Source organism: Vombatus ursinus, unplaced genomic scaffold, assembly GCF_900497805.2.
Source record: "Vombatus ursinus unplaced genomic scaffold, bare-nosed wombat genome assembly UNPS02014870.1, whole genome shotgun sequence".
Taxonomy (NCBI): domain Eukaryota; kingdom Metazoa; phylum Chordata; class Mammalia; order Diprotodontia; family Vombatidae; genus Vombatus; species Vombatus ursinus.
Window position 1 is genome coordinate 2829537 of NW_020954648.1, and position 27955 is coordinate 2857491.

At 35.2% G+C, this 27955-nt stretch overlaps 1 protein-coding gene across 1 annotated transcript in view; it reads right to left on the reverse strand.

Annotated features, from left to right (window-relative positions):
- The window catches only part of CHCHD3 (coiled-coil-helix-coiled-coil-helix domain containing 3), a 349060-nt gene that overhangs the window by 215431 nt on the left and 105674 nt on the right, over positions 1 to 27955 (reverse strand). Inside the window, exon 4 of the mRNA XM_027842256.1 lies at positions 1117 to 1261. Coding sequence (XP_027698057.1) covers positions 1117 to 1261 — 145 coding nt within the window. The remainder of the gene's footprint in view (positions 1 to 1116; positions 1262 to 27955) is intronic.

Sequence of the window (27955 nt, forward strand, 5' to 3'; positions counted from 1 at the left end):
CAATGGACAAATTATCAGGTGGGGGCAACTCTAAAGGAGCTATCACCCTCCTTTCCCAACCTTATTTCCCCTATCCACTAATATACTTAAATAGCTTTAGAATACATTAAAGATTGTAAATGTAATTCAACAAATAGTTGGGACATCATCCTTTTTTCTATAAGGGTAGCAATATAAAAGAAAGCACTAGATATGTTAACACCCATATTACATCATTTAGGAAGAATTGTAATCTTAGATCTAAGTACAGTCAGATAAGACTTTTCCTAGTTAAAAAAATTTTTTTTTAAGTCATTCAAAACAAAATGAAGTATTCATGACACTGTGAAATAAGAAGATTTGACAATGAAAATGTTAAGTAGAAGTTCATTTTGGATAAACAAAAGAACAAGACAATGAAAGCTTTAAGAGGATGGGGTGATTCTTCAGGTCTTCAAGACTCAAAGAAAAAGCTGCTTTCCACTCCACTGGAGGGAGGTATTTTTATTTGATTCAGCTTAAGTAAAATCTAAGAATTCTAATGGTGCTAAATGATCCTGGTTAAACAGTTCTCTGAATATGGACAGGTCCTTTAATCATTAAAGACTATGCACAAGAAGAAATAAGGGGAACTGATTATTAACTCTTTCAGCAGTTTAAAAATATTTTTAATAAGACCTTCCCTCACCTCTACCCTTTGTTTCCTATGACAAAAGTAAAAATCAAATATTTACTGCAGATCTCTTAGGGCCCACCTAATCTGCTCTTTTCTCTTCTCTCCCATGTTGAGAAGTGATTTATCAAACTCACTGACTGATGCTTATATTAGCCGAGAATGACATCAGATAAACATAGACACAAAGCAAGCCGTTGACCACCAATTTTAAGCATCAAAGAACCGAAGAAGTCAGGGAAAACAACAAACATACTCATTTTAGGCAAGGTGAGGAGCTTGTGGCATTTGGCCTAATAGTAAAAATGGCTTAACAGTTCTAACATGGGGATATAAGCCCTGAACCAATTTGTTTAATCACAGAAATTTAGTTATAAGACGTGAAAATGAGGAAAATAACTGGAAAAATAAACATTTAAACATTTTAAAAGCTGTCAAATTTACAGAAAATCTATAATACTCACCAAATGCTTCACCTTGGACTTCTCCTCTTCACTTGATGCTCTCTCTCGAAGAATGGCTCTAGTTAACTGCTCATTGGTAATAGCCCTCTCTCTTTCCAGAAGTTTGTTGATATCCTCACGTGCCTGGATTTTTCCGTGTTTTATTCTACAAAGAAAGAAAAGGCATAATGTAAAAAATAATTTCTTCTTTACTTAAATGTTCATTTCAACAGTTGGTAAATTAGATTTAGGCATTTAAACGACCAACTCCTCTCTTCTTTAGTGATGGTAACCATATTGATGTCGAAAGTCACGAAATAAGACAGATGTCAACAAGATTAAAAGCAATGCTAATTAGATAAGATATATTTCATATACTAAAGTCAAGTGATCAGCTGAAATACTGAAATCAAAAAAATATGAAATATTAATGGGAAAAGAGAACCACATAGAAATTTAGGTGTCGTTTACTCTAGATTCCCTTTCTTTCCCATCATTAAAAGATGGTCATTCAAGCACTGCTTGAATAATCTATCCACCACCTCAGAAAGGAGTACAATCCAATAATGGAAAATGTTAATTGTGAGTTTTTCTTCTATAAGCTAAACCAAAACGTGTTCTGATTATGGAACTACATATAATAAATCTGTCTACTTCAAAATGACTGCCCTTCAAGTGTTTGAAAAAAATGATGTCTACAAACTGAAAATTCCCACCCAATTACTTCAACTATTCCAGACCTTTCCACCAGCCTTCTTACCCACTTCTGAAAGCTTGTCATTATCTCTCTCAGAAAGCAGAGCTCTAAACCAAACAAAATATTCCAGAAGTGAAATGACCACAAAAGAATACACACACTGGCCATGGATACTATACTTTTGACTTATTCTAAGTTTGCATCAACTTTTCGCCTACTGTTGGGGCATAAAGATTTTGGAGTCAACAACATCAGTTATTTGTATCCCCGTACTTTTCCCTTAAGTTATAAGGGCTACCTAGGATCTACGCAAAAACTAAAACTCTAAAGGCCACCACTCCCACACCAAATGAATTATTTTTGGTAAGCTCTTCTTCCCAATGCTATAGTTGGTTGATTTTTTTTTTGACTTAAAAGAATTTTTTATGTATCACCCTGAAATTTCATCTTACTAGCTCTAGAATGTCAACAACCTTTTTTTAACCTTCATCCTTGAATACAATGTGCTATCTATGCTTTCTAGCTTTGTATGATTGTCAGATTTCTTAGGTCTACCATCAAAATCATTTCCAAACAAATAATGTTGAACTGGAAAGGATCTGGTATAGAGCCCTATTCCAGCTGAGTGAATTGTGGGAATTGAGTGAAACACACTGACTCCATCTTGTGACACAATTCTGGAATCAACTCAGTTCCCTTTTTATTTGATTGTGGGTCTAGTCCAATTTTTGTCCTGTGAGAAAACTTTATTCAATTATGAGAATTGTGAGAAAACTTTACTGCATGGTTTGAACCTAGCCCTGCAAGGCTGAGAAGCTGGACCACCCCAACCTGTTGTTTAGAGACCCTTAACTAAGGACCTAAGATTACGCTGACCCGAAACCCAATCAGATCCAAAGATTGATGCAAGAAGTTTTCTCACAATTGTACATCTCAAGCAACCCTATATGTCTTACCTGAAAACTGGCCTCATACTACTCAATCAGTTACTGTTTCTTTGTTCCTTTAATTGAATACCGACACTTGCCCCTCACCCTCACCCTGGGCGGGGAACACCTCTTTTTTTTTTGATTTCAGAGAATTTCACCTATTTGTTCTCCCCCTCCCACTTGGAAAGTCCCTAATCTTTCCTCCAGTAAGAAATGAGATTACTTAATCTTGTATCCTGGTTTATATCCTATTAATTGTTTTCTTTTAATGCATAAAAATTTGTCTCCCCCTGTATTTGGAAGTCCAGTGCCAAGTTGAGGACATCTGGTCCCAATTTGTTATGCAATTAGCATGCATTGCTTAATGCATCAATATGCTTAGAAGCATGAACCTTTTGTTTCCTCAGTTATTTCAGATTTCACCTTTCACATAGGCTGATATCAGATAAGGTTCTAAGAAAGCTATGAGAAGGACCTCTTTCAACCGTGTGGGAGGAACGTGAGTGAGGAAAGATTCATGGTGGAGATACCACCTAAGCTGGACCCTCAAGAAAGGAATATACATTAAAGAAGGCTGAGAGCAGGGTAGAGGGAGACAGAGTTCTTTCCAGAAATGTAATATTGTGTGATTGAAGATAGAAAAGTTTGAAGGAAGGATCACAAGGAGGAGAGGAGACAACAAGGACAGAAAGAGTATGTGAAGAAAGGGACTATTAGGTGGTACAGTGGATAGAGCACCAGCCCCAGAGTCAGGAGGACCTAAATTCAAACGTGACCATAGACACTTACTAGCTTTGTGACCTTGGTCACAAATCACTTAACCCTGTCTCCAAAAACAACAACAAAAGAGTACATGAGGGGGAATAGCATAAAACTAAAAAATTGGTTAAAGTCAAATCCTGGGTAAAACTTTCAAAAACTAATTCAATTGTACAGAGGCAATGTATCACAGTATATAGCAAATAGGCCTCAAACTCAGAAAAACCTGAGATCAAGTTCTCCTTCTGACAGCCAATGTGTAACACTGGAAATCACTTAATCTTGTACTAGGCAATTCCTTGAGAGCAGGGACTGTCTTTTGCCTTCTTTAAATTACACCAAGCTTATAGCAGGCACTTAATAAATACTTGTTAACCAACAACAGTCGGTATTCAAGTATTTTATATTCTATAATGTGACAAAAAAGATCAGATAATAGATTGGCCCCAGAGGGGAGAAATATAAAACATTAACCTCTCAAATACACAGTAAACAAATGGAACTATTTTTAAAATATAAGCAGACTGATTAATTTGTTAAACAAGAATAATTATGCCAATACAACTGAAATCCAAGTAAATTATTTCCCAAGAAACCTTCAAGTAATGCAATAGCATGAATGTATCCATCCTACTAAGAATTCAATTCAATTTACCAAGCATTTAATGAATAAATATAATCGCTGGAAGAGTTTTAAAGATCACTAGCAATCAACATGTATACTTTTGCTTTCTCTCTATCTTAAAGGTCTGGTTCCTAGGGTTCCTGAACTTGATTTTTAACATTTTGATGACTACAATTCAATATAATTTGACTTCCTCTGAAACTTTAGGTATTTTATTTTGTGTATTTAAAAATATTATTTTGAAAAGGGAACCATCAGCTCCATTGGACTACCAAAGGTTCATTTAAAAAAAAAAAAGCAAAGAAAGACTATATATCTGCTCAATACTTTCCCTCTACAATACAGAAATCCATTTAAAATGCCATGGGAGAAATCACATTAGAGTAGTGTCTCATCTATCATCAAGCAATTAAGTATTCATAATAGAGAATTTCCCATAAAATTATGATTTCACCACTCAAGTAAGAAAACATAAATTTTAAAATATTTGTGGGAATATTTCTGAAACATAAACTTCAATGCATTCTTAAACAAAAGTGACTAAATATATCTTCTCTTGCTGAATCAAAGTCATTGCTATACTGTACTATATTTGAATACACAAAACAATATATGCTGCTTTTTTTTCCTCTGCTCATTGCTACTTAGTCAACAAATTGTGTGAAACCATCAAAGTCACTGGGAGAGGGGACTGGGGGGGAGGGGGAGGGGAAGTGGTGGCTCAGGGCAGTACCTAAAATATTTTCCCTGAGCAGTAAAAGACTGATGAGGAGGGGCAGCTAGGTGGCGCAGTGGATAGAGCACCAGCCCAGAAGTCAGGAGGACCTGAGTTCAAATACAGCCTTGGACCAAACACCTGACACTTACTAGCTGTGTGACCCTGGGCAAGTCACTTAACCCCAATTGCCTAAAAAAAAAATGAATAAATAAAAAATAAAAAAAGTTTAAAAAAGGAAAAAAAACTATTAAAAAAAAAAAAGACTGACAAGGCCACCTCTCCCATATGTATTCCAGTAAATATCTAAAAGGGTGCCAGAGTGAATAATGATCAAGAAATCTAAGGGGGGCAGGGGGGGGGGGGAAGGATAGTAAGATTCTTCATCCAACCCAAGAATGTACAAAAAGGCAGCCAGAAGCCTACAGGCACTGGAAAGGTGGTCCTGCTAGGAAAGACAGCAAAAGCTCAGATAAAAAAGTCAGGAGCTGCCAGTGCTCTAGGTGAAAAAGCTCCAAGTACACTTAAAGCCTGCAGCATTTTCTTTCTGGTACTCAGGAAGTCTAAAGCATTCTTACAGGGAAGAACAAGATGGGTTGGAAACTCCTCATTCTCTGATCTCAAACATGGCCCAACAATAGGCATCACACTGCCACAAGTCTACTCCTCAGGACTTCAGGGCTCTCAGGACTCCAGGCATTTTTACTTGCTGTCCTCCTCTCCTCTGCCTCCTGGATTCCTTGGATTCCTTCAAGTATCAGCTGAAATCCCACCTGCTACAAGAACCTTTCCTAAACACCTTAAATGACAGTGCCTTCCTCTTTGCTGATAATCTTCAATTTAATCTGTATGTACCTGTATGTACATAGTTGTCTGCAGGCTGTCTCCCTCGTAACACTGTAAGATCCTAGAGAGCAAAGACTGTCTTTTGCCTTTATTGGTATTTGCAGCACTTAAGACAACACTAACTCATAACTGATGCAGAGTAGGTGCTTAATAAATGCTTACTGACTAACTAATGAAGGAAACTCTAAAACCTACCAGTGTTCTGGGGAAACACATACTAAGGTAGATGAAAGCCAAGGTTAAGTCCCCAAGAAACTGAGGTTTAGAACTAAACAAGACTTGACCACCCTATGGAAGAGTATGGGAGACAGAAGAATCTGAGCCTTTCACAAAGTCTCAAAGAAGGAACTAAGGTGAGAGAAATGAGTAAAAAGGAAAAAAAAAATACTAAAACATTAGGGAAAATACTATGAATCAAGAAACATCTAAGAGGCCAATTCAAGAAAACAGTAACTGCAGAAATATGAAAAGCAGAGCCTCACAGAGGGGAAAATGGCTTTCACACAAGGGTCACAATAGTACCCAGAAGACATGAAGAGAGAAAAAATGAATTACAAAGGAAATAAGATCTCTGAAGGAAAGAACTGGGAGATTAACTGGATTAGTAAAGAAGGTAAAAAACTTTACCCAAGCAGCAAGCCCCCTAAAAAATATAAAAGTAGCAAATGGAAGCAATGACTCCACAACACGAAATAAAAAGACTGAAAAAAAAAATATCTACTATCAAAAATGACTGACCTGGGACACCAGACAAGGAAAAACAATTTAAGAACCATTGAATTCCCTGAAAACCATGACAAAAAAGGGGGGGAAAAGCTGGATAGAATATTTCAAGAACTCATAAATGCAAAATGCCCAGGTCACTTTGAACAAGAAGGCAAAGTGTGTGTGTGTATGTGTGTATGTGTGTGTGTGTGCGCGCGCGCACATGCGTGCATGGGGGGGGGGGGGTGGAGAACAGGGAAAAAAATCTATCAGTCAACTCCTGAAATAAAACTCAAAATTAAAACTGGTTGGGGCATTATAGACAAAGTTGAGGGCTTCAAGGTTAAAAAAAAATATACTGTAAGCAACCAGAAAATTAAAGTTCATACCAACAAACCAGAGTCAGGATCACAAGAAAACTGGACAGGACCTATTACGAAAAACAGAACATATTAGAATGATATTCAAAAAAGTAAAAGAAAAAAGCTTATAATCAAGAAAATTTTACTCTGTAAGAATGAATGTGATCCTTACAGAGAAACAATGAAAATAATGCAAGAAAAGATCTGAAAAGATTCACGACAAAAGGACCAGAGCTTTGTCCTCTAGCATTGAAAGCCTTTCATAACCTAGGCTCTCCTACCTTTCCAGTCTTCTTAACATCTTTTTCCCCAACACACACTCCAATACAATAACACTGGCCTTTCCTGGCTGTTCCACTAACATGACATTAGATCAGATGGTTCTCAGCATTTTCTCTGACTGTCCTCGATGCCTGGAATGTTCTCCCTACTGCCTCTGGTTTCCTTTAAAAGTCCCAACTAAAAATACCATATTCTACAGGAAGCCTTTCCCAATCTCTCTTAATGTTAGTGCTTTCCTTCTTTTAAATTATTTCCTGTTTAGTCTCCATATAGCTTATTTGTACATATTTGTTTGCTTATTTTCTTCCCCATTAGGTTGTGAGGCCCTTGAAGGTATGGGCTGTTTTGTTTTTTTTCTCTTTTTGTATCCTTAGCATTTGGCCAGTGCCTGACTCATAGGGTTTAATAAATATCTAATAAATATTTGTTGACTGACAGCTGAGGAGAAATTCTGAAATACAAAGACAGCATACCAAAGTAGCTATTAGGAGAAATGAACAAAAGAGAAAAAGAACAGAGCAATGAACCGAATGCATAACTTTTAAAAACACAGAAAGGCAATGAATCAAAAAAAAAAAAATCTAAGCAAAAAAATAGAAAACATAAACTGACAAAATTAAGAACTGGTTCCCTTTAATTAACAAAACTGATAACAGCTTAAGAACAGAAAACCAAATTGTCAATGGCAATGGAATGACACTGGAAATGCAAGGAGAATTCACACCCAAAAAAAGAGAGGAAAAAAAGGAAATTTTAGAAACTATTTCATCCAGTTATATAACAACAAAACTGATGGATGAAAGGATTAATATTTATAAAAATAAAATATATCCAGATTAATAGAAATAAAGAACTTAAATAACTCATTCATAGATAAAGAAATCAAACAAGCCATAAATTGAAAATGAAAGTGAAAAGAAAAACCCAAATCAGGATGGATATACAAGTGAATTCCATCAAACATTCAAAGAAAATTTAGTTCTAATGTTAAATAGTCTACAAAAATAGGGAATGAAAGAGTCCTACTAACGTTCTTCCAGATCGAAGTCTCTGTTGGGACAAAGGAAAATAAGCAAAAGTCATCCAAAATAGTGACTATACTTGACAATGTATATAATATTCTATACAATTAGTCCTCCATGTCTCTGCCATTGGGAAGATACCCATGCAGATACATATGGCCCTAATACTTAAATCAGGAAGAAAGAACAGAATGGACCAATATCCTTAATGAATATGGATACAAAATATTAACAAGGAGACTATAACAATATATTAGTAACATTATACAATATGACCAATTTAAATTATGAACAGAAATACAAGGTAGGTGCAATATTATAAACAATAAATATTATAAAAATTCAAATAAAATATGAAAAATAAAAATTCAGATTATCCTAACTCCAAATCCAGGGCTATATCTATCCATAGTGCCACTCATCTGTTGATCTATGTACTCGAAAGAATAAACTGTGGTCTATCAACAACCATTTTAACAGCTGGTTCAAAATCAAAAAATCAAAAAAATGCAAACTAAACTAACTCTAAGATATCACTTCATAAAACAGTGTAAAATAAATAGATTGGAAGATCTGAAGTCAAACAGTCTACGTTCAAAGTCTAGGGCAAATAAGTCCTGAGGGCCTCAGATTCCTCATATGTAAAATACTAGAGGATTAGATGACTTCTAAGATTTCTTCCAGTTCTTAAATCTATGAACTAATGCAGAAAGAAATAGAACAAAGAAAGCAATATGCACAATAACTACAAAAAAGTAAATGAAAAGTTTCCTAAAACAAAATCCAGGTCTGCTCAATCAAAAACATATGAAGGTCCTTAAGAAAATATAATGACACATACCTCCTCCCTGATGGCAGAAGCACAGGGAACTAGATGGACAAAACATTACACACAATGTCAAATATAGTCACTATTTTAGATTTTATTGCTTAATTTATTTTCCTTTGTTACAAATCTGGAATATGAGAAATGACTCATTTAAAGATAAAAGGCATAAATACATATATATATACACACATATATATACACACACACATGTGCGTGTGTGTGTTTGCATGTGTGTGTGTGTGTGTGTGTGTGTGTGTGTGTGTGTGTATTTAATTTGGTTAACTAATGAGCATACTGAATGGACAGCCCTGTGATAATGATAACTTTACAGAGGCAACAGCAGGTCAATTTCAAGGACAAGCACAAGAGAAAGAATTATTTTCATTGTTTGCCAACATCTTTCTCACATATGTTGCATGCTATGGTAGGTAGCATACTTGGACTCAATTTAGGAGACCTGGAATCAAATACCACTTTAGACACCAGCTGAGTAATTCTGGGTCAGGCCTAGTTCATTCAGACAGGTCCAGTGATTCTGGCTCAGGAATAGGAAGCAATGAAACACTTTCCCTACAATCAAAAAGAATACTTTACTAAAAACAGAAGTTGTTCTCCACTTTCACCTCTATTGGCGAAATATGGTTGATGCTATGACATCAACACCAAAAGAGAAAGACGTACTGCACATCACGAAGACATCTGTCCAACCTCTAGAATCACAATTCCACAAAACCAGGCCTTCTAGTCCTCTGAACCAACCAAGTCTAAAAGACAGCCTCCCTACTTACTTAACAGGAAACCATCCTAACTTAGGTAAAATAAATACTGTTCCTACCACACTGTGTGATCATCTAGTCATTCAACCTCTTTTCAATTTCAAACCTTTCATCTGAAAAATGGGAATAATAATACTTACAAAACCTACTTCTCAAGGTTGTTGAGAGGAATATGTTTGGCAGACCTTAAAATACTACAGAAATGTGATTTTTTTTCCATATGTGTATATATATATATATATATATATATATATATATATGAAATCAATATTTACAAGTAATTTTTATTTGCTCTTACAATAAGTTAGAAATATAGTTTTTGTAAAAATCAACATTCTACAATTTAATCCTAGTCCTGTTACTAAGGAATCTTATAGTAGGGAAGGGAGCTACTGTCCAGTTGTGTCCAATTCTTCGTGACCCCATGGACCACAGCATTCCAGGTCCTTCTTTTCTGCACTATCTCTTGGAGACTTGTTCATTGCTTCTATGAAGGAGAGGAGGGAAACGTTTAATGATTAGCTATAAATACTGCTATATAATGTACAAATTTTGCAATAACATACTTTTAGTAGGAAACATAAGCAATTTTCAAATCCTATAGACCTCATCTCACTGCTCAAGTTAGTAAATCGTTTTGCCACAAAGCAGCGGATTTTAGGAGTTAATTTTTTTTGGGGGGGGGGGGTGGGCTAGGCAATGGGGTTAAGTGACTTGCCCAGGGTCATACAGCTGTTAAGTATTCTGTATCTGAGGCCAAATTTGAACTCAGGTACTTCTAAATCCAGGGCTGGTGCTGTATCCACTGTACCACCTAGCTGCCCCATATAGGAGTTAATTTTAAATTGTATAAAGCTATGTATGAACATGATATTAACAAAGCTAAAATACTTCGATATTTATAAGTCAGTTAAATCTATATTATTTTTCAAATAAAGTATAATTTGTTTTTGGTTCTGTTGTAGAACTTTGTCATAAAAAAAGATCTTCATTTTTTTCAATTGCTTTTTGTTCAAATGGCTTAGGCCTTTTCAGTAAGGAGAATAAACTACTTGTTTCTAATCTATAATAATAAATGGAGGCTAATATTACTGCCCTTTCCTCTCCTAGTCCTTGCAGGCCTAGTCAGAGGGAGAGAAATAAATCCAGAAGCCTAAAACCAAAGCCAACAAGAATAGGCCCATAAGCCAAGAGGCACTGAACAACCCTCTCCTTCTCAGAAAAATATCAGTGGCTCTAGGAGGCAGACAGGTTCTTGGATTTTAGAGTTGTGCTGGTCTATTTATTTTCCACATGAAAAAATTATCAGTGTTTCATTCCATCGATAGAGGTATATGTGTGCTTAAATGTATGTATTTGTGTATATGTATATGTGTGTATATATACACAAATGTACTCCCTCCCCTCCCCCCCAACACACAAAATTTTAGAGCTTATTTTGGTGAATCTGTTTTGCTCCAAACTGTTCCATGACCTCTTTATCTGTATTTTCTACTCCTACCCATGCCTTATAATTTCCAGGCTCATTCCCTCATCTTCTATTTTTCTCCTAATAATAAGTGATAAGGATATGTTAAATAAAAGGAAACAGACTCTGAAGAAGGGTCAAAGGACCCTCTCTTTCGTAAAATGTACATGATTTAAGCGTTGGGGCTTTATTCATCTATTTCACTTGCTACGAGACTTTTTTGCTCATTTCTACACACAGGATTATGTTCTGATAGATTCTGGTCAGAAAAAAGAAAATACGATCTCTAGAGAATTGGAGTCTCTGTACCTTTTTAATCCAATGCCTAAAGAAGGTATAGAAGTGAAAGTAGCATACCAGAAATATCAAGAATGAGTGTGAAAAAACTAACAATTCATTCACTGCAATATCTTCTACTTATTTTCCTTCGCTTAGCTGCTCCTGTTGATCATATATCAGATAACAACATTCCACCAAAAAAAAAATTGCTAAATTTTAATGCTGATCATTCCTTTGGGTCTCGACTTAAGGCTGATGGTCAGGTCCTCTAATTTCTACACTTGCACTCCAACTCATTTAGCATTTCCTTCATAATTTCGGAATGCTATATGTCTCCAGCAAATCATTACATAATCTCCTCTTCCCTATAATGGAGAGCAGCAGTTTTTCTAGCCCCTCCTAACATCAAAGTTCTATCTTCTTAATAAAACAGGGTGTCAGTTTTCACTATTATGTTTAATTGCCATGCTAAATAGACTTCAGTGAGATCAGCTAAATTCCCAGTATCTTGGACCAATAATCTACCACCAATGACTATGTTTTTGCTCTCAATATCTCCCTAAACTGTAATAGTAAGCTACTGTCCCCTGATAGTTGAGTTTACAAATGGATACCAGGTTGATTTAATGAATAAAGAAAAGAATCTGGCAAAAATTAGAAGGTGGCACATCCCTAAGGGAAAAGTTAAGCTCTCATTTACTATGTAGCCCTACAGTATTCCAAATGGCATTAGAAGCAACACTTTATATACAAGGGCAGTTTTCTAATAAGAAAAGCCACATTATAAAATAAATAGGGTTTTTGCTGGGAAACAAGGGTTTCCCAAGATTAAAGATATCTCTTGAGAAGCTTGATACTTTTTGGTATTTTCCAATTTAATAAGGGTTTATGTAAGGGACAGGAAAGGAAACATTATTTCAGAATCCATGGCCTAACATCATTCTCACCTTAAGCTCCTGATACAAATTTCATTTAAATTGTCCTCTTTTAAACACATATCCTTCCTCATTTAAATTCTCAAGAGTTTTAAGTAAAGCAGTAGGAGTTTAGTGTAAGCTTTTCTTATTTGCAAAATGTAATTGGGTGGCTTGACTAAGCTTAATGAAACAAACAAAAGTCAGGTTTGCCCTTGTATCTCAAGCTCTTTTGAAACAACTTTTTTCCTCATCACATTCTCATTCAAGTGAGAGGCATACCTTTATATGCTAGCAAAATGAATTCTTAAATACAAACGGCTTCTGATAATAAGCGTAATAAATAACCTGCCAAATTAAAAAGAAATGAATAAATTCCTCATTGAAATATGATCTCTTATGGTCATTTAAGGAGGCAGACCAAGTTATACATGCTACTCAATGGCAAAAATTTCCCATTATGAACCCTTTAGAGGCATTCTAAATCAAGAATAATGTTTAGCAGATTTTTCAGGAGGGCTTTAATTGGGCTAAGCCAAAATAACAAACCCCAGCCAAGGAGGCAAAGAGGCAAGTACCCCCCACACGCAAAAAAAAATGAGTGACTATACACTCTTGGGTCATTGTTAATGTGAATGGCAAGTTTTAATTTAATGTGTTGTACTTTGTTGGAACAAATGCTGAACTAGCAATCCAAATATCTGGTTTCACAGTAATTTGACTGACTTGGAAGAACATTCCAGGGGTTAAGGAATTTTTTGGTTCTTGTCAATTCATTATTCTTAGTTTTTATAGAAGAAAAATGTCATCAGGGAAATTCATGATAAGAAGAGAAGGAACCAATCATAAGCAGAGTAAGTGGAATTACAGGGAGACAGAGTGCTATTGTCTTAATCTAGAAAGAAAGGAAGGAAGACCTTCAGCATACTGGGTCATCTCCTTTCCTGTACAACTTTATGAAAGGTCACACTGGAGTAGCATGAAATGGATGGGATTCAATCTGTATCACTGGAGGCAATACCCAGATAAGCGAGATCTCAGATACATTTGAGCTAAGGTTAGAGCTAAGATGATTATTACTGTGAGCTGTGTGTCCAAAACTTTTGTTCTCAACTGCTTTAACTACTGAACAGTATCTACCAGGTCATTCTCAGATACAGTGGTCCATCTGCACATTGGTTATACCATCTGCAATTATATAAGACTGTGAATTGGAAAGGTACTTACCCCACAAATTATTTGGAAACTATTGTTTTGGAATTATATAATTCTAAAATACAACAGAAAGGAAAATTGATAATCTTTCCATTTCATGGAGGGGAATAAGTGGGAAACTGTTGCTCCAAGAGATAAGGTTATTGGTTTAAATGATTTAAGATTAAGTCAAAAATTGTATAGTCAACTGCCTCTGCATCATTTCTTCCAATACACAAACATTTTACCTTCACACTAGCAGGGAGCACAGATTATCATGGAGGCAGATGATCAAGCATAAACTGTCTAATGCCCAGAGAAAACTGCTTCAAGTACCCCCCCCACATGCAAAAAAAAAATGAGTGACTACACACTCTTGGGTCATTGTTAATGCGAATGGCAAGTTTTAATTTAATGTGTTGTACTTTGTTGGAACAAATTCTGAACTAGCAATCCAAATATTGTTTCCTATATATTTTAAAATGGAAAAGCTGACACAGGGTAATTCAACTAACTAAATACCAACTGAATAAATGTACAACTTTCACCTTATACTGTTTACTTCAGAAAATTAAAAGGAAGACTAACATTTCTGTCATAAAACAGTTTCAAACATATTGTAAAGTACTAAAGGAAATTCCTGTGAACTGACTGATATTTAGAAATATAGGAAAATATATTTACATTTTCAAACAGCTCATAGAAAATCAGGATGCTTCACTCAAAAGGAACACCTAAGAAACTAAATTTGTGTATAGGAAAAAACTTTAAGCAAAGTAATAATAATGCTATCTAGAAATTTAATATTTTGTAATAAACCAATCAAATTAAAGCAATAACAATTACCATCCACTAATATTATCAACAGGACCTTAATTTTCATCAACTCAATTTTTTATTTAAAATATAATTTACAGAACTAGATAAATCTAACCAGAAAATAAATAAGAAGTTAAGAAGGTGAACAGAATTTTAGAAAAGCTTAGATATGATAGACCTCTGGAGAAAAACCTCACAATCAAATGCAGAAAGGCAGAAATAATAAATGCATCCTTTTTAGATCATGTTACAATGGAAAATAATTAAGGGCCATGAAAAGATAGGCAAAAATTAATCGGAAATGAAATAATCTAATCCTAAAGAATGAGTGGGTCAAACATCAAATCACAGAAACAATCAATAATTTCATCAAAGAGAATGACAATAATGAGATAACATACCAAAACATATGGGATGCAACAAGCAGTTCTTAGGGAAATTTTTATATCTCTAAATGCTTACATGAATAAAATAGAGAAAGAACAGATCAATGAATTGGGCATGCAACTAAAACCACAAGAAAAAGAACAATTAAAAAAAAAAGAATTTAAAATCCCCAATTAAAAACCAAATTAGAAATTCTGAAAATCAAAGGAGAGATTGATAAAATTGAAAGCAGGAAATTACTGAACTAATAAATAAAACTAAAAGCTGGTTTTATGAAAAAAAAAACCAGATAAACCTTTGGTTAATTTGATTGAAAAAAGAAGAAAACCAAATCACCAGTATCGAAAAATAAAAAGGGTGAATTCATCACCAAAGAAGAGGAAACTAAAACAATAATTAGGAGATATTTTGCCCAACTGTATGCCAATAAATTTGACAATCTAACTGAAATGGATGAATATTTACAAAAATATAAATTGCTCCAATTTACAGAAGAGGAAACAAAATACTTAAATAACTCCATTTTAAACAAAGAAATTGGACAAGCCATCAACTTGAATTCCCTAAGAAAAAAATTTCAGGGCAGATAGCTGGCTTAGTAGATAGAGAGCACCAGCCCTAGAGTCAGGAGGACCCGAGTTCAAATCTGACTTCAGACACATAACACTCACTAGATGTGTGACTCTGAATAAGTCACTTAAGCCCAACCACCTCACCAAAAAAAAAAAGAAAGAAAGAAAGAAAGAAAGAAAGAAAAAAGAAAAAAGAAAAAATCTCTGAGGCCAGATAGATCTACAAGTGAATTCTACCAAATACTTAAAGAACAACTAAGTTCAAAACTATATAAACTATTTGGAAAAATAGGCCAAGAAAGTGTCCTACCAAATTCTTTTTATGACACAAATATGGTGCTGATATCTAAACCAGGAAGAGACAAAACAGAGAAAAGAAATTATAGACCAATCTCCCTAATAAATATTGACGCAAAAATTTTAAATAAGATTACAGCAATTTATCATCAGGATGATACACTGTGACCAGGTGAGAGTTATACCAGGAATGTAGGGTTGGGTTAATATTAAGAAAACTATCAGCATAACTCAATATCAATAACAATCAATATCAATAACAAATTGATAGCAATATCAATATATTAATTACAATAATATAGCAATAATAATACCAATAACAAAACTAACAGAAATCATATGATTATCTCAACAGATGCAGAAAAGGCTTTTGACAAAATACAGCACCCATTCCTATAAGAAACATTAAGCACAGGAATAAATGGAATTTCCCTTAAAATGATAAGTAGTATCTAAACCCATCAGCAAGCCTTATAGGTAATGTGAACAAGCTAGAAGCTTTCCCAATAAGATCAGGGGTAAATCAAGGATGCCCATTATCAGCACTATTATTCAATACTGTACTAGAAATGTTAGCTTTAGCAATAAGAGAAGAACAAGAAAAAGAAGGAATTAGAATAGGCAATGAGGAAACAAAACTATCACTCTTCACAGATGATATAATGGTATACTTAGAGAATCCTAGAGAATCAACTAAAAACTACTAGAAATAAGTAACAACTTTAGCAAAGCTGCAGGATATAAAATAAACCCACATAAATCATCAGCATTTCTATATAATACTAACAAAGCCCAGCAGCAAGAGATAGAAAGACAAATTAAATTTGAAATAACTGTAGGTGATACAAAATATTTGAGAATCTAGATGCCAAAACAAGCCCTGGAACTACATGAACACAATTACAAAACATCTTTCATACAAATAAAGTCAGATCTAAACAATGAGAAAAATAACAATTGCTCATGGGTAGGACAAGCAAATATAATAAAAATGACAATTCTACCTAAATAAATTTACTTATTCAGTGCCATACCAATCAAACTACCAAAAAATTACTTTACAGAGCTAGGAAAAAAAATAAAATTCATCTACAACAAAAGGTCAAGAATATAAAGGGAATTAGTGGGGGAAAAAATGCAAAAGGAAGATGGCCTAGCCTTAGCAGATCCAAAACTATATTATAAAGGGGCAATCATCAAAACTATTTGGTACTGGCTAAGAAATAAGAGTGGTGGATCAGTGGAATAGGTTAGGTATATAAGACACAGTAGTAAATTACTATGGTAATCTACTGTTTGATAAACCCAAAGACTTCAGCTTCTGGGATAAGAACTCACTATTTGACAAAAACGGCTAGGAAAACCAGAAAATAGTATAGCAGAAATGAGGCACAGACTGACATCTCACACTATATACCAAGATGAGGTCAAAATGGTTACATGATTTAGATATAAAAAGTGATACCATAAGCAAATTAGAAGGGCAAAGAATTGTTTAGCTCTGTCAGATCTATGGAGAAAGGAAGAATTTATGACCAAACAAGAGATAGAGAACATTATGAAATGCAAAATGGATAATTTTGATTACATTAAATTAAAAAGATTTTGCACAAAGCCAATACAACCAACATCCAGGGAAAGAACTACAGAGTCTGAACACAGACTCAAGCATACCATTTTCTCTTTTCTTTTTTGTTTTTTTCTTTCTCGTGGTTTTTTTCCCTTTTGTTCTGATTCTTCTTTCACAATATGACTAATGTAGAAATGTTTAATATGATTGTACATGTATAACCTATATCAGATTGCATGCCATCTAGGGGAGAGGAGGGAGTGGGAGAAAATTATGGAACTCAAAATCTTATAAAAGTGAATGTTGAAAACTATCTTTACAAGTAATTGGAAAAAATTAAAAACTATTAAGGTGGGGGGGGAGAAAGAATGTAATTCACTACTTAACATTCACCTCAAAAGTGTTCTTATCTCTCACAAGAAGAGCCCTAAGAGGTCACAGATCAGAGATCTAGAGCTGCAAGACACAGAGGTAATCAAGTCCAACCCCCTCCTTTTACAAAGGATGAGGTCCAGAGATGTCAAATGACCTGCCCAAGGTTACAAAGGTGATAAAAGGCAGAACAAAGAGCTGAACCCTAATTTCTTCCCTCTAAATCCAAAGTTCTTTCCATTCATTGTACCATAATACTTAGTACATGCTAAGATTTAGCCTAAAATAACTTATATTTTGTTATGTAAACAAATATTTCCTATCTTGATTTAACAAAATTTATTCCTACCATTTTAACAAGGTAAACAAAAGCCAAACCACAGTACAACTAGAAAGTTATTGTCACAGGTGTAATATGTATCTAGCTTTGGCCCTTGCCAATCCACTGCCACCTTCATCTCCTTATTTTTTTCCTTATCAACACCTTCCTTTAACACTTTTGCAACACCCCATTATGTATCCTTTTTTCAAAAAAATAGCTGTTATTTCTTGAGACTTCTTACCTGGAATCATCCTCACTACCATTATCCAAATTCTAAGAAGTCTCCAAAGGTATAAACTTTTCCCAATTATCTCTATTCCTAAGCCAAGAAGTTATATACACTGGAAATAAAACTTATTAAGAATTAGTAAACCTCCCCTGGAAATCAAGGTAATGTCACTTACAAAGCAATGGACAAGTTGCTTAAACTATCTTAAATTCTTTTTCCTTATCTATAAAACACGACTACTTCCACTACCTACCTGACAGATTGTTTTGAGGATTAAAAGAAACAAAGTATGCTGTAAACATTAAAGTCTTTGTAGAAAAATAAAATGATATTATTGAACTTTTCTCCCATTAGCTATCTCTTCATCAATTACACAGAATTCAAGCAAACACAAAACCTCAGTAGTTTAATGTAAGATAAGGAAATCCAGTCATACAAGGTCTCAGTTCTTTCTGTACCATTTGGACTTTTGTTCCATTTTAATTTCCAATGGAATAACACACTTTGCACCCCATTTCTCTCAATGAGCAATAACCAACCAATCTCCCAATAGAAAGAAGCTACAGAATTTTCTTTATCCTATCCAATGTCATCTAAAGATAATGTCATTTATATAAACATAGCCTAAGGATAATCACACTCAATATGTAGTTTTTTGAATAGGGAAGTGTTTTTCTTAAAAACACATTTAAAACCTATTAATACAAATGAGAATGTAGACTTTCATGGGGTATCTTGAATAAAATGTAACTATTATTTCAATTTAATACCAATATTTTCAGAAGGTAATGATTTGATTACTTAGTAGATAAATTGAGATTTCCAGCCAAGATAGCTACCTGGAACAGTAGGAGACTGCCCAGTTGGCACATACCTATTCCAACAAATCCATCAAGCTTGCAGCAGACCATATAATTTTCAAGAAATCCAATGTGAAACAGTACCTTCTACCATCTCAGAATGGCAAAAGAGATCATCGATAGAAAATAAGGCATCAAGAAAAGCCAGCTCCAAGCAGAGGGTGGCCTCCCAAAAGGATAAGAGATAGACCACAGACTCTCTGGTCAAGATTCCCATCTAGTCCCATCTAGTATGCAGGAGCAGTAAGAAAGAGGGACTATCCCCCAAAAAGCTCCAGGGAGGGTAGGAGACCCAGGGAAAATGCATGGGGCAAAGATCAGATCAGTGAAGAAGCTCTCAGACTGGAGTGCTCAGCACTCAGGTTTGTAAAGTCCCTAACTCTGTCCTGAGATATCAAAGAGGGCCCCAAAGATGTAACTCTCTGAACCTCTAAGGTGGGGATGGGGAAGAGGCTAACAAGGGAAAGTAATGAACCCAGGGGATTCTGGGGAAAAGATTAAGCAGAGACAACCATTCCACCCAAAAAGCAACAGGATGGAAACAGCCCCAAGAGAAATCTTGATTCAATAACTAAAGGAAGAAAAATGGCCAAATAAAATAAAACATCAACTAGTTTAAAAAATTAGTGCAGATATAGATATTCCTCCCCTCAAAAGGAAATTAACTCTGTATCAACTGCAGGAACTCAAAGCAAAAAAAATGAATTTTCCACAAAAACTCATGAAGACCTAGATGAAATGACACAAGAGATAAAAGTTGAAATGAAAGCTCTAGAGAAATGAAGACAACATAGCTGAAAAGAGAAAATGATAAACTTCATCCCAGAAATGAACTTCCTGAACCCTAGAAGAGATCAAAAAGAATTCAATGACTTCACGGCACAACAAGAAATGTTAGAACAAAATCAAAAAAATTTAAAAAGTAAAAGAAAATGTAAGGAAAAACAACTGACCTGGAAAACAGGTCAAGGAGAAGTAATTTAACAATCACTGGACACCCTGAAAACCATAATAAAAAGAAAAAAAAGTAAGTCTGGACATCACATTTCAAGAAATCATAAATGAAAACTGCCCAGAGTTATCAGACCCAGAGGGCAAAGTCAAAACAGAAAAAATTCACCAATTCCCTCCTGAAAGGAATCCAAAAAGGAAGTGTGAGAAATGTCATGAACAAAATCCAGAGCTTTTATGTCAAAGAAAAAATATTGCAAACATGTAGAAAAAAGTAGTTCTGGTATCAAGGAACTATAATCAGAATCAAATAAGACCTGGCACCATAAATGAGAAGTAATCTTGGAATATTCAAAAATGGTAGAAGAGAAAGGACCTACAACCAAGAATAACTTGCCCTACAAAGCTAAATATCAAAGTAAAGTGGGGGGGGGGGGGAAGCATTTGAAATGGATACATGCCTTTCAAATATTTCTGATGAAAAGAGTAGGAACTCTAAAATACAAACAGAAGAATCCTGAGAAGCCTAGAAAGGTAAATTTATTGGAGCATCTGGAAAGGAGGTTATGAGTTGAAGTAGTGCTAACATTTCAATCAAGAGAGAATAAAAATTTTTGAAGACATTGAGGGTTAAGAAAAGCAGGTTTGGTGAGGGGAGTGTGCTTCCACTTTGAGTGTTTTAAGTGGGGAAAGAAGAGAGGTAAAAGGAGAAATATACAAGTGTAAAAAAGGAGTAAGGACAGATAGATTTTACTGTAGATGCAAATGTGGCAGAGAAACCTCAGCCTTACCTAGGCAAGTAGATGTGGACAGAGCAATGGACCTGAAGTCACTAAGGCTGTATTTAAATCCAGCCTCAGATACTTACTAGCTGTGTAACCCTAGGCAAATCACTTAACCTCTGACTTCCTCAGTTTCTTAAACTAAAAATGGGGATAATAATAAGCACCGAACTCTCAGGGTTTGTTTGTAAGGATCAAATGAGATAATATTTGTAAAGCATTTAACACAGTGCCTGGAACACAGTAGGCGCTACATAAATTCTTATTCCCTTCCCTTCCCCACCCCTACCTACAATGAACAAAAAAGGATTAAACATACCCACAGTTTGGTGTAGAAATTCATCTAACTCAACAGGACAATTGGGGATTAGGGATGGGGAGGGGGTGGAGGTTAAAGGGGAAAAGAGTAATTAAGCAAAATAACCTTTCTGATCCTGAAGAGGAATGGGGGGGGAGAAGAAGAGAACCAGGACTGTAATCTAAGGGAGTGACTTAGATTGCTTCTTAGACCCCTAAACAAAACCTGTTACATAAATGTAATGAAATAATAGTCACCATAGGATATAACAAAAAGAAAGTTTCGGAGAATCCTGAGTAGTATGAAATGATGCAGTTCACACTAAAGTGAATAGAAGCCTGAGATCAATAAAAAGCCAAAAACAATGAAAAGAAAAACAACTTTAAAAGACTTAGGAAGAACTCTGATTAATGCAATGAACTACAGTGTTGCCAGAGTAACTATGATGAGGCATACTTACCCATGCCTATGAGAAAAGCACAGAAAGGTACAGAAACAAAGAAAGATACATTTTTGGTTATGGTCACTAAGTCAATCAATTTTATTTAACTATTTTTATTAATTATATGATTTTTTGAGAAAAGGAGCTTTGGAAGTAAGGGAAGCAAAAAAGACACTAAAAAAGGGGGCCATTGTAATGATTTCTTAAATGCACAGAAGTTAAGAAGGAGGCATGCGCGCGCGCGCACACACGTTTTCTTACCTCTTACTACACTCCTTCCCCTCCTTCATACTCCTCAATCCAGTGACACTGGCCTTCATGATGTTCCTTCATCTCCAGACTCAAAGCATTTTCACTAGCTATTCCCCCATTCCTGAAATTCTCTTCTTCCTCACGTCCACCTCTTGGCTTCCCTAGATTCCTTCAAGTCTCAGCTAAAGTCTCAATTTTTACAAGAAATCTTTCCAGATCTCCCTTAATGATAGTGCCTTCCCTGGGCTGACAATCTCCATTTTTCTTCCTGTATATGATATATATTGGAATATATGTGTCACATATATGTGAATACATGACACATATATGATTTCCAACATCTTCTCATCTTACTTGAACATAATTGTTCTCATGCTGTTTCCTCCATTAAATTGTGAGCTCCTTGAGAGTAGAGACCATCTTATCCCTTTCTTTATATTCCTAGCACTATGCACTGTGCCTGACACATAGTAGCTGCTTAATAAATACTCATTGATTGACAAATCTTAAGTGAGATGGTTAAGGAATGGGAACACAGCTCATCTGAGGAGTAGGCCATGACTATCAAACAGCATTTTTAATAAAGATGATATTGTTTAGTTTAGTTTCAAGCAGTACAAAGATTAGAACTGAAAGATTCTCTATAAAAACTATGTACATCAGGTATGTGGTTCATCACTTGCGCAACTGATTTCATGATGTAAAACCTAAAAACAACTTGATAGATAGTATCCACCATGATCGTAAGCTGCTGAAATTCTATTTCTAAGTGGCTAAAACCTCTTTCTAAATTTCAACTGCATTACTGGGCTAAAGAATAAAGGATTTTTAATTATGCAATATTACTCATTGACTCAGTGTTGAAATCCCACACAGCATGAACCATGTTAGCTAAACTAACAAAATGAATAATTTAGCTCTCAGTCAGCAGGGATTCACTCTACCATCTTCATTATTTACTTCATAATATCCATTTCTATCTTGAAACTCTGAATCCACTCACCATAACAAAAATTAATCCATCCTACATTTGAAGTAGTCTAGATGATCAAGAATGTACAACCCTACCTATATTATCCTTCTGGCCTGCTTTAATAGATTCCAAACACATAGAAATCAATAATTGCCAAAACATTACATATATCCCCACATTAACTATCAAAACTTTATAACTTTTAACTACTCATGATTTTTCCTAATCAAAACCACAAAATTTTTTTCAACAAAAATGTTTTAGACTCAAAATATTTCTCCTATTACCTTTGCATAGAAATAATTTTATGGCCTTCAATGACAGCTAACAGAGAGGTGAAAGCATTAAGGAACCAGACACACTCACAGCAACCTAGTGTAAATCTTTACACAAAGTCCAAGGCTTTAACTCTGTTACTTTCTCATACTCTGACAAATAGCAAATGCTTCCCTGCTATACTGCAGCTGATGGGAGTCCTATATGCACTCAAATTTGTCAAGAAGAGAGATATTCGTGGATATTTGAAAATGGTCCCTATAAGCAACACAATGGTTTTATAGCTAACTAGTCTTGCACAGATCAGGTTTGACTCTCAGTTTGCTCTTAATTATGGAAAAAGAAATTGCAATAAGAATTACTGTAAATTTCATGAAGAGGTATAGCAGATGTTACGTAGAAGATGAATCTTCATTCCATCTGGCTGCTGCTGCCTTCCCCACCCAGCCTCTCTTTTCTGGGGTTTCTAAATGTTAACATTTCCTCAACTTGAAACGCTTACACAGTACAAAAACTTAAGCACAACACATTTGTGGTGCAAACAGTTTGTCATTTTTTGCTTAGTTCAACATGAGTGAGTTTGTTAATGTATTTTGACAAACTTGCATAACATCCTAAAACGTTTTGAACAATGCAGTTAAGGCCTCAATGCAATATTAATGAGTGAATAATGTTCCTGAATACAAGGTTTAATATTTAATGACTCAGAATGCTGCTGAGATTTGATGCTGAAGAAAAATGTGGTTTTGGGATCACTGCAGCTGTCATGGAGCCTGAGAATAAAGCTACAGACTGTAAGAAAACCTTTAACCTAAACACTAAGCCATAGTCTCAGGTGAAATTGATGCTTCACCTACTGAACTTATAGTAATGATAATTATTCATGGGATGGAACCATATACTCAAGTTTGATTTTTCAGGATTTTTATATCATTAGAAGTTCACCCATTTGCATCAGAGCTAAGAAAGGAAAAAATTAAGTCAGAGGAGGGAAAGCAACTGAACCAAGACTAAGCCCCTTTTATAGGATAAGCAAATTCAACAGTAAGACCCATAAGTCAAGTTGACCACTTCATTTTGTCAAAGAATAGCAGGCTTATAATAACCTGTCCCCTTATTTGGAGCAAAGAAATGTGCCTGAAGGAACCTATGTCAAATTTGGTTTCTCCTGAGCCTAAGGGTAGGTAACTTGCAAACATGATCCCAAGTGAGATCTACCTCATTCAAAAGTAATCCCCAAAACTTTAAAATCTGCAAGAAAATACCAGAACAGACCTTTTTGAGAGTTGGTTAAGTATGACAAGCCCTCAAGAGATATAGGGAAAACACTTTAAAGAAATCCTTAAAGGTATTTTAATATTACTAGTTTGAAATGAAAAGGTATTAAAAGTATGAAAATGAGTTTCAATTCCCATCTCCCAATCTGCATTTGCATTTTATAAGAGATATTAGTCAAGTAGATAAGCATTGCCAGCATTGCTTCAATCATTTTAAATTAACCTAGTACTATGTGCACACAAAGAGAATAAGAAAAGTATTGGGGGAGGTGTTTATGTTAACAATTCTTATCAATGGGCCAGAGAATGGCAGACTAATGCAAGTATACAAGAGGCTAGGGGAACACTGGTAAAGCTGAGAGTCTGGTTTATTTTCATTCCAAGTCTAACCAAAAGTTAGGACATACTGCGATTGCTTTTAAACTAACAAAAAAGAAAAACTATCAGCCACTTCCAATTCTTCTCACTGCTGTACTATCACTCATGTTATAAATGGAAGCACATTAATCAATCACTCATTCAAACATTTGCTGAGCATTTCATGTGTGACATGAACAATGTCTGAAGCTTTCCTCTTATAGATCTACAAGTCAAGTCATACAAAAAGCATTAAAACAAGAGTTAAGTATTTCCAATTAGTTATACACAAAGTTGAAAACTTATTACTTTCAACATCTGGATCTTTCAGTTTCTCTAAAGTTCCAATGACTTTTATTCTTTACTCCACTTCAACCACCCAAAGAAATGGACATACAGGGATCCATCCTCCTATCATTCAGACTATTCCACTGTCAAGCCGCAGAACCCTAAAATTCCCTTAGACCATTACCTCTGATCCTACCATATCCATTCTCCTAATCTCAACCTCCAATACCATAGCTGCACCTTATTCTCAATCCCTCAGCTCCCTTATTGTTTCATTTGCCAACTCTGCCCAAGAGTAAGTAATTTCGGGGCAGCTAGATGGCACAGTAGATAGAGCACCGGCTCTGGATTCAGGAAGACCTGAGTTCAAATCTGGCCTCACAAACTTGACATTTACTAGCTGTGTGATCCCGGCAAAATCACTTTACCCCACTGCCTCGCCCAAAAAAACCCAGTAATTTCAAAGACTTTCTTGACAGCATTCTTTTATTAAGTAGTGCCTATCGCCCAAATATGCAAAAACTCAAAACTGAAAGGGGCTTCAGGAAAACCATACCTGATGCCCCTAATTACTAGTACTCTCATTTTTCTCACATTATCTTATATTGACTTATCTGTTTACATATTTTATGCTCCAACAGAATACAAACTTCTTTAGGGCAAAGGCTGGTATTTTTTTTTTGTATCGGCAATTCCTACCAAATACAATGCCATACATATAGTAGGCACTTAATAAATGCTTGCTGGATTTAAATTAATATAGTCCTGACAGTACCTTAACAGAATCTCTTCTACAATATAACTGACAAATGGTCATCCAGTCTTTGCTAAATGAGCTCTGAAGGGAACTCTCTATTTGAAGGCTACCCACTGTGATATTCGTTAGTTCTAATAATTAGGAATTTTCCATTTATATCTAGCCCAAATCTGTTCCTCTACATCTTGTACATGTTGCCACATCCTCTTTCCCACCTGTACCCTACTAATCATTCACATGACCTGATACCCCACCATTTATTATGCGGGTTTCTGACTTTGTCTCCCTACCTCCAAATTTCTATCTTTCCAATCCATACTACACACAACTGCCTAAATAATCACTGTAAGACACAGGCCTGAACATGTCACTCCCATGTTCAAGAATATTTAGGTGTTTCCTAAAGTATCCTGGATAAATCAATCAATTATTTATCAAGTGCCAAAAACTCCTTGTTTTTCATATGAAGCGCTTACAACCAAACTCCAAACTACCTTTCAGCACTTCACATTAGCCTCCCTCATGCACTCTCTGAGTGAAATTGGTTGTTCTATGCAGTAGCACACACATAAGGCATCTCTGTCACCTTATCATCTATGCCTCTTAAGAGTTACCACTTGAGGGGCAGCTAGGTGGCGCAGTGGATAGAGCACCAGCCCTGAAGTCAGGAGGACCTAAGTTCAAATACGGCCTCAGACAAAACACTTGACACTTCCTAGCTCTGTGATCCTGGGCAAGTCACTTAACCCCAATTGCCTTAAAAAAAAAAAAAAAAAAAAAGACTGATTGGGGCAGCTAGGTGGTGAAGTGGATAGAGCACCATCCCTGGATTCAGGAGGACCTGAGTTCAAATCAGGCTTCAGACACATAACACTCACTAGCTGTGTGACCCTGGACAAGTCACTTAACCCCATTGCCTAACCAAAAAAAAAAAGAAAAAAAGGTTACCACTTGAGATGCTACTTCTCTTTCAGGATTCCTCCCTAGTCCCTCATCTAGAAAATAATTTGAGGTTGGTAGGGTGTGGTTTGGAGAGGGAATTAGACTGCATAACCTCTAAAGTACTCTTCCATCTCTAAATATATGGCCTTATAACCATCTTGTCACAGACAAAGGTTTAAAATCTTCTGTGGTTTTTTTTTTTAAAAAGAATAAAACATGTCAAATAATTTATGATAAAAGAAAAAAAAGATTTAAATCTCTGTGTGTACTGAATTTGATTAGTAAAACAATCATCCTTAGAAACAACTTCAGGAAAGATTCTGAAGTACTTATTGGAATACAAAGCAGTCAAACAAATACATTAAAAAAAAACCACCAAAAATCTATTTACTTTTAAAAGTAGGGTTATAATGTTGTTGTTATTGTTTTCTTTTTAATTAATTTTTTTTGGTATATAGTGACCTACAAATTAGCTGAGACATAGTAAAATAACTAAACATATTGACACACAATAAACCTTCCAATTTTTTACACCTTATAATGTCTAATATGTCCTCTTTTTGCTGTAATACCTTGTTTTATATGATTTGTCATTGAACTTATGAAATATAATCTTTAATTCTTCTAGATTATAAGGTATTCTTAATTTTACATTTTAATGACATGACACTATGTTACATTTTACATTTTAAAGACACTATGTTAAATATTGCATGAGTCCTTTTTTTCCAAGTCTAGCACTGATAATAGCCCAAAGGCTATAATCTCTTGTGTGTGTGTTGTGTGTGTTGGGGTGAGGGGTGAAGGGGGTGAGGAATGTGTGAAGTATGTAGCAAGTTACAGGGAAAGGAGAGACAGATGCTATATAATTTTTTAAATTCTATTTTTTTTAACTTTCAGCTCTGAATATTAAAAAAAAATCCCACAAAAAAAGCAAAACCTATTACAAATGTCTAATCAAGCAGCCCTAGTGTCTTCAGATGTGTGTTTTCTTAAGTTACCCTATACTGAAAAAAGTTGCCCTATACTGGGGCATTTTCTTGACTTTCCCAAACAGAATTCCTTCAGTGCATTTTCTAGGTTGCTGTAAAGGCTGACTGAGGTAAGCAAAACTGCTTCCTCTGACTCTGCTATATTGACATTGCTTTCCATCCCACAGGTTTTCAATGGGTTTTAAATTAGGAGATTCTCTAGTCCACTGAAGCATTCTTATCTCCATCTCTTAGACAAATTTCTTAACTTTTCATGTTTTGTGGCATGATGCAAGGTCATATTGCAGTATTCCATCTCCATTTGGGAATTTCTGTAATTCTAGAGCTGTCTGCTTCTCAATGTATCAAAATCTTTATCACAGTTCATCATTCCATCACAAAGGACAAGATTTCCAAGCCAGCATTAAGCTTCCAAAAAAAATAATAATAATAATAATGATTGG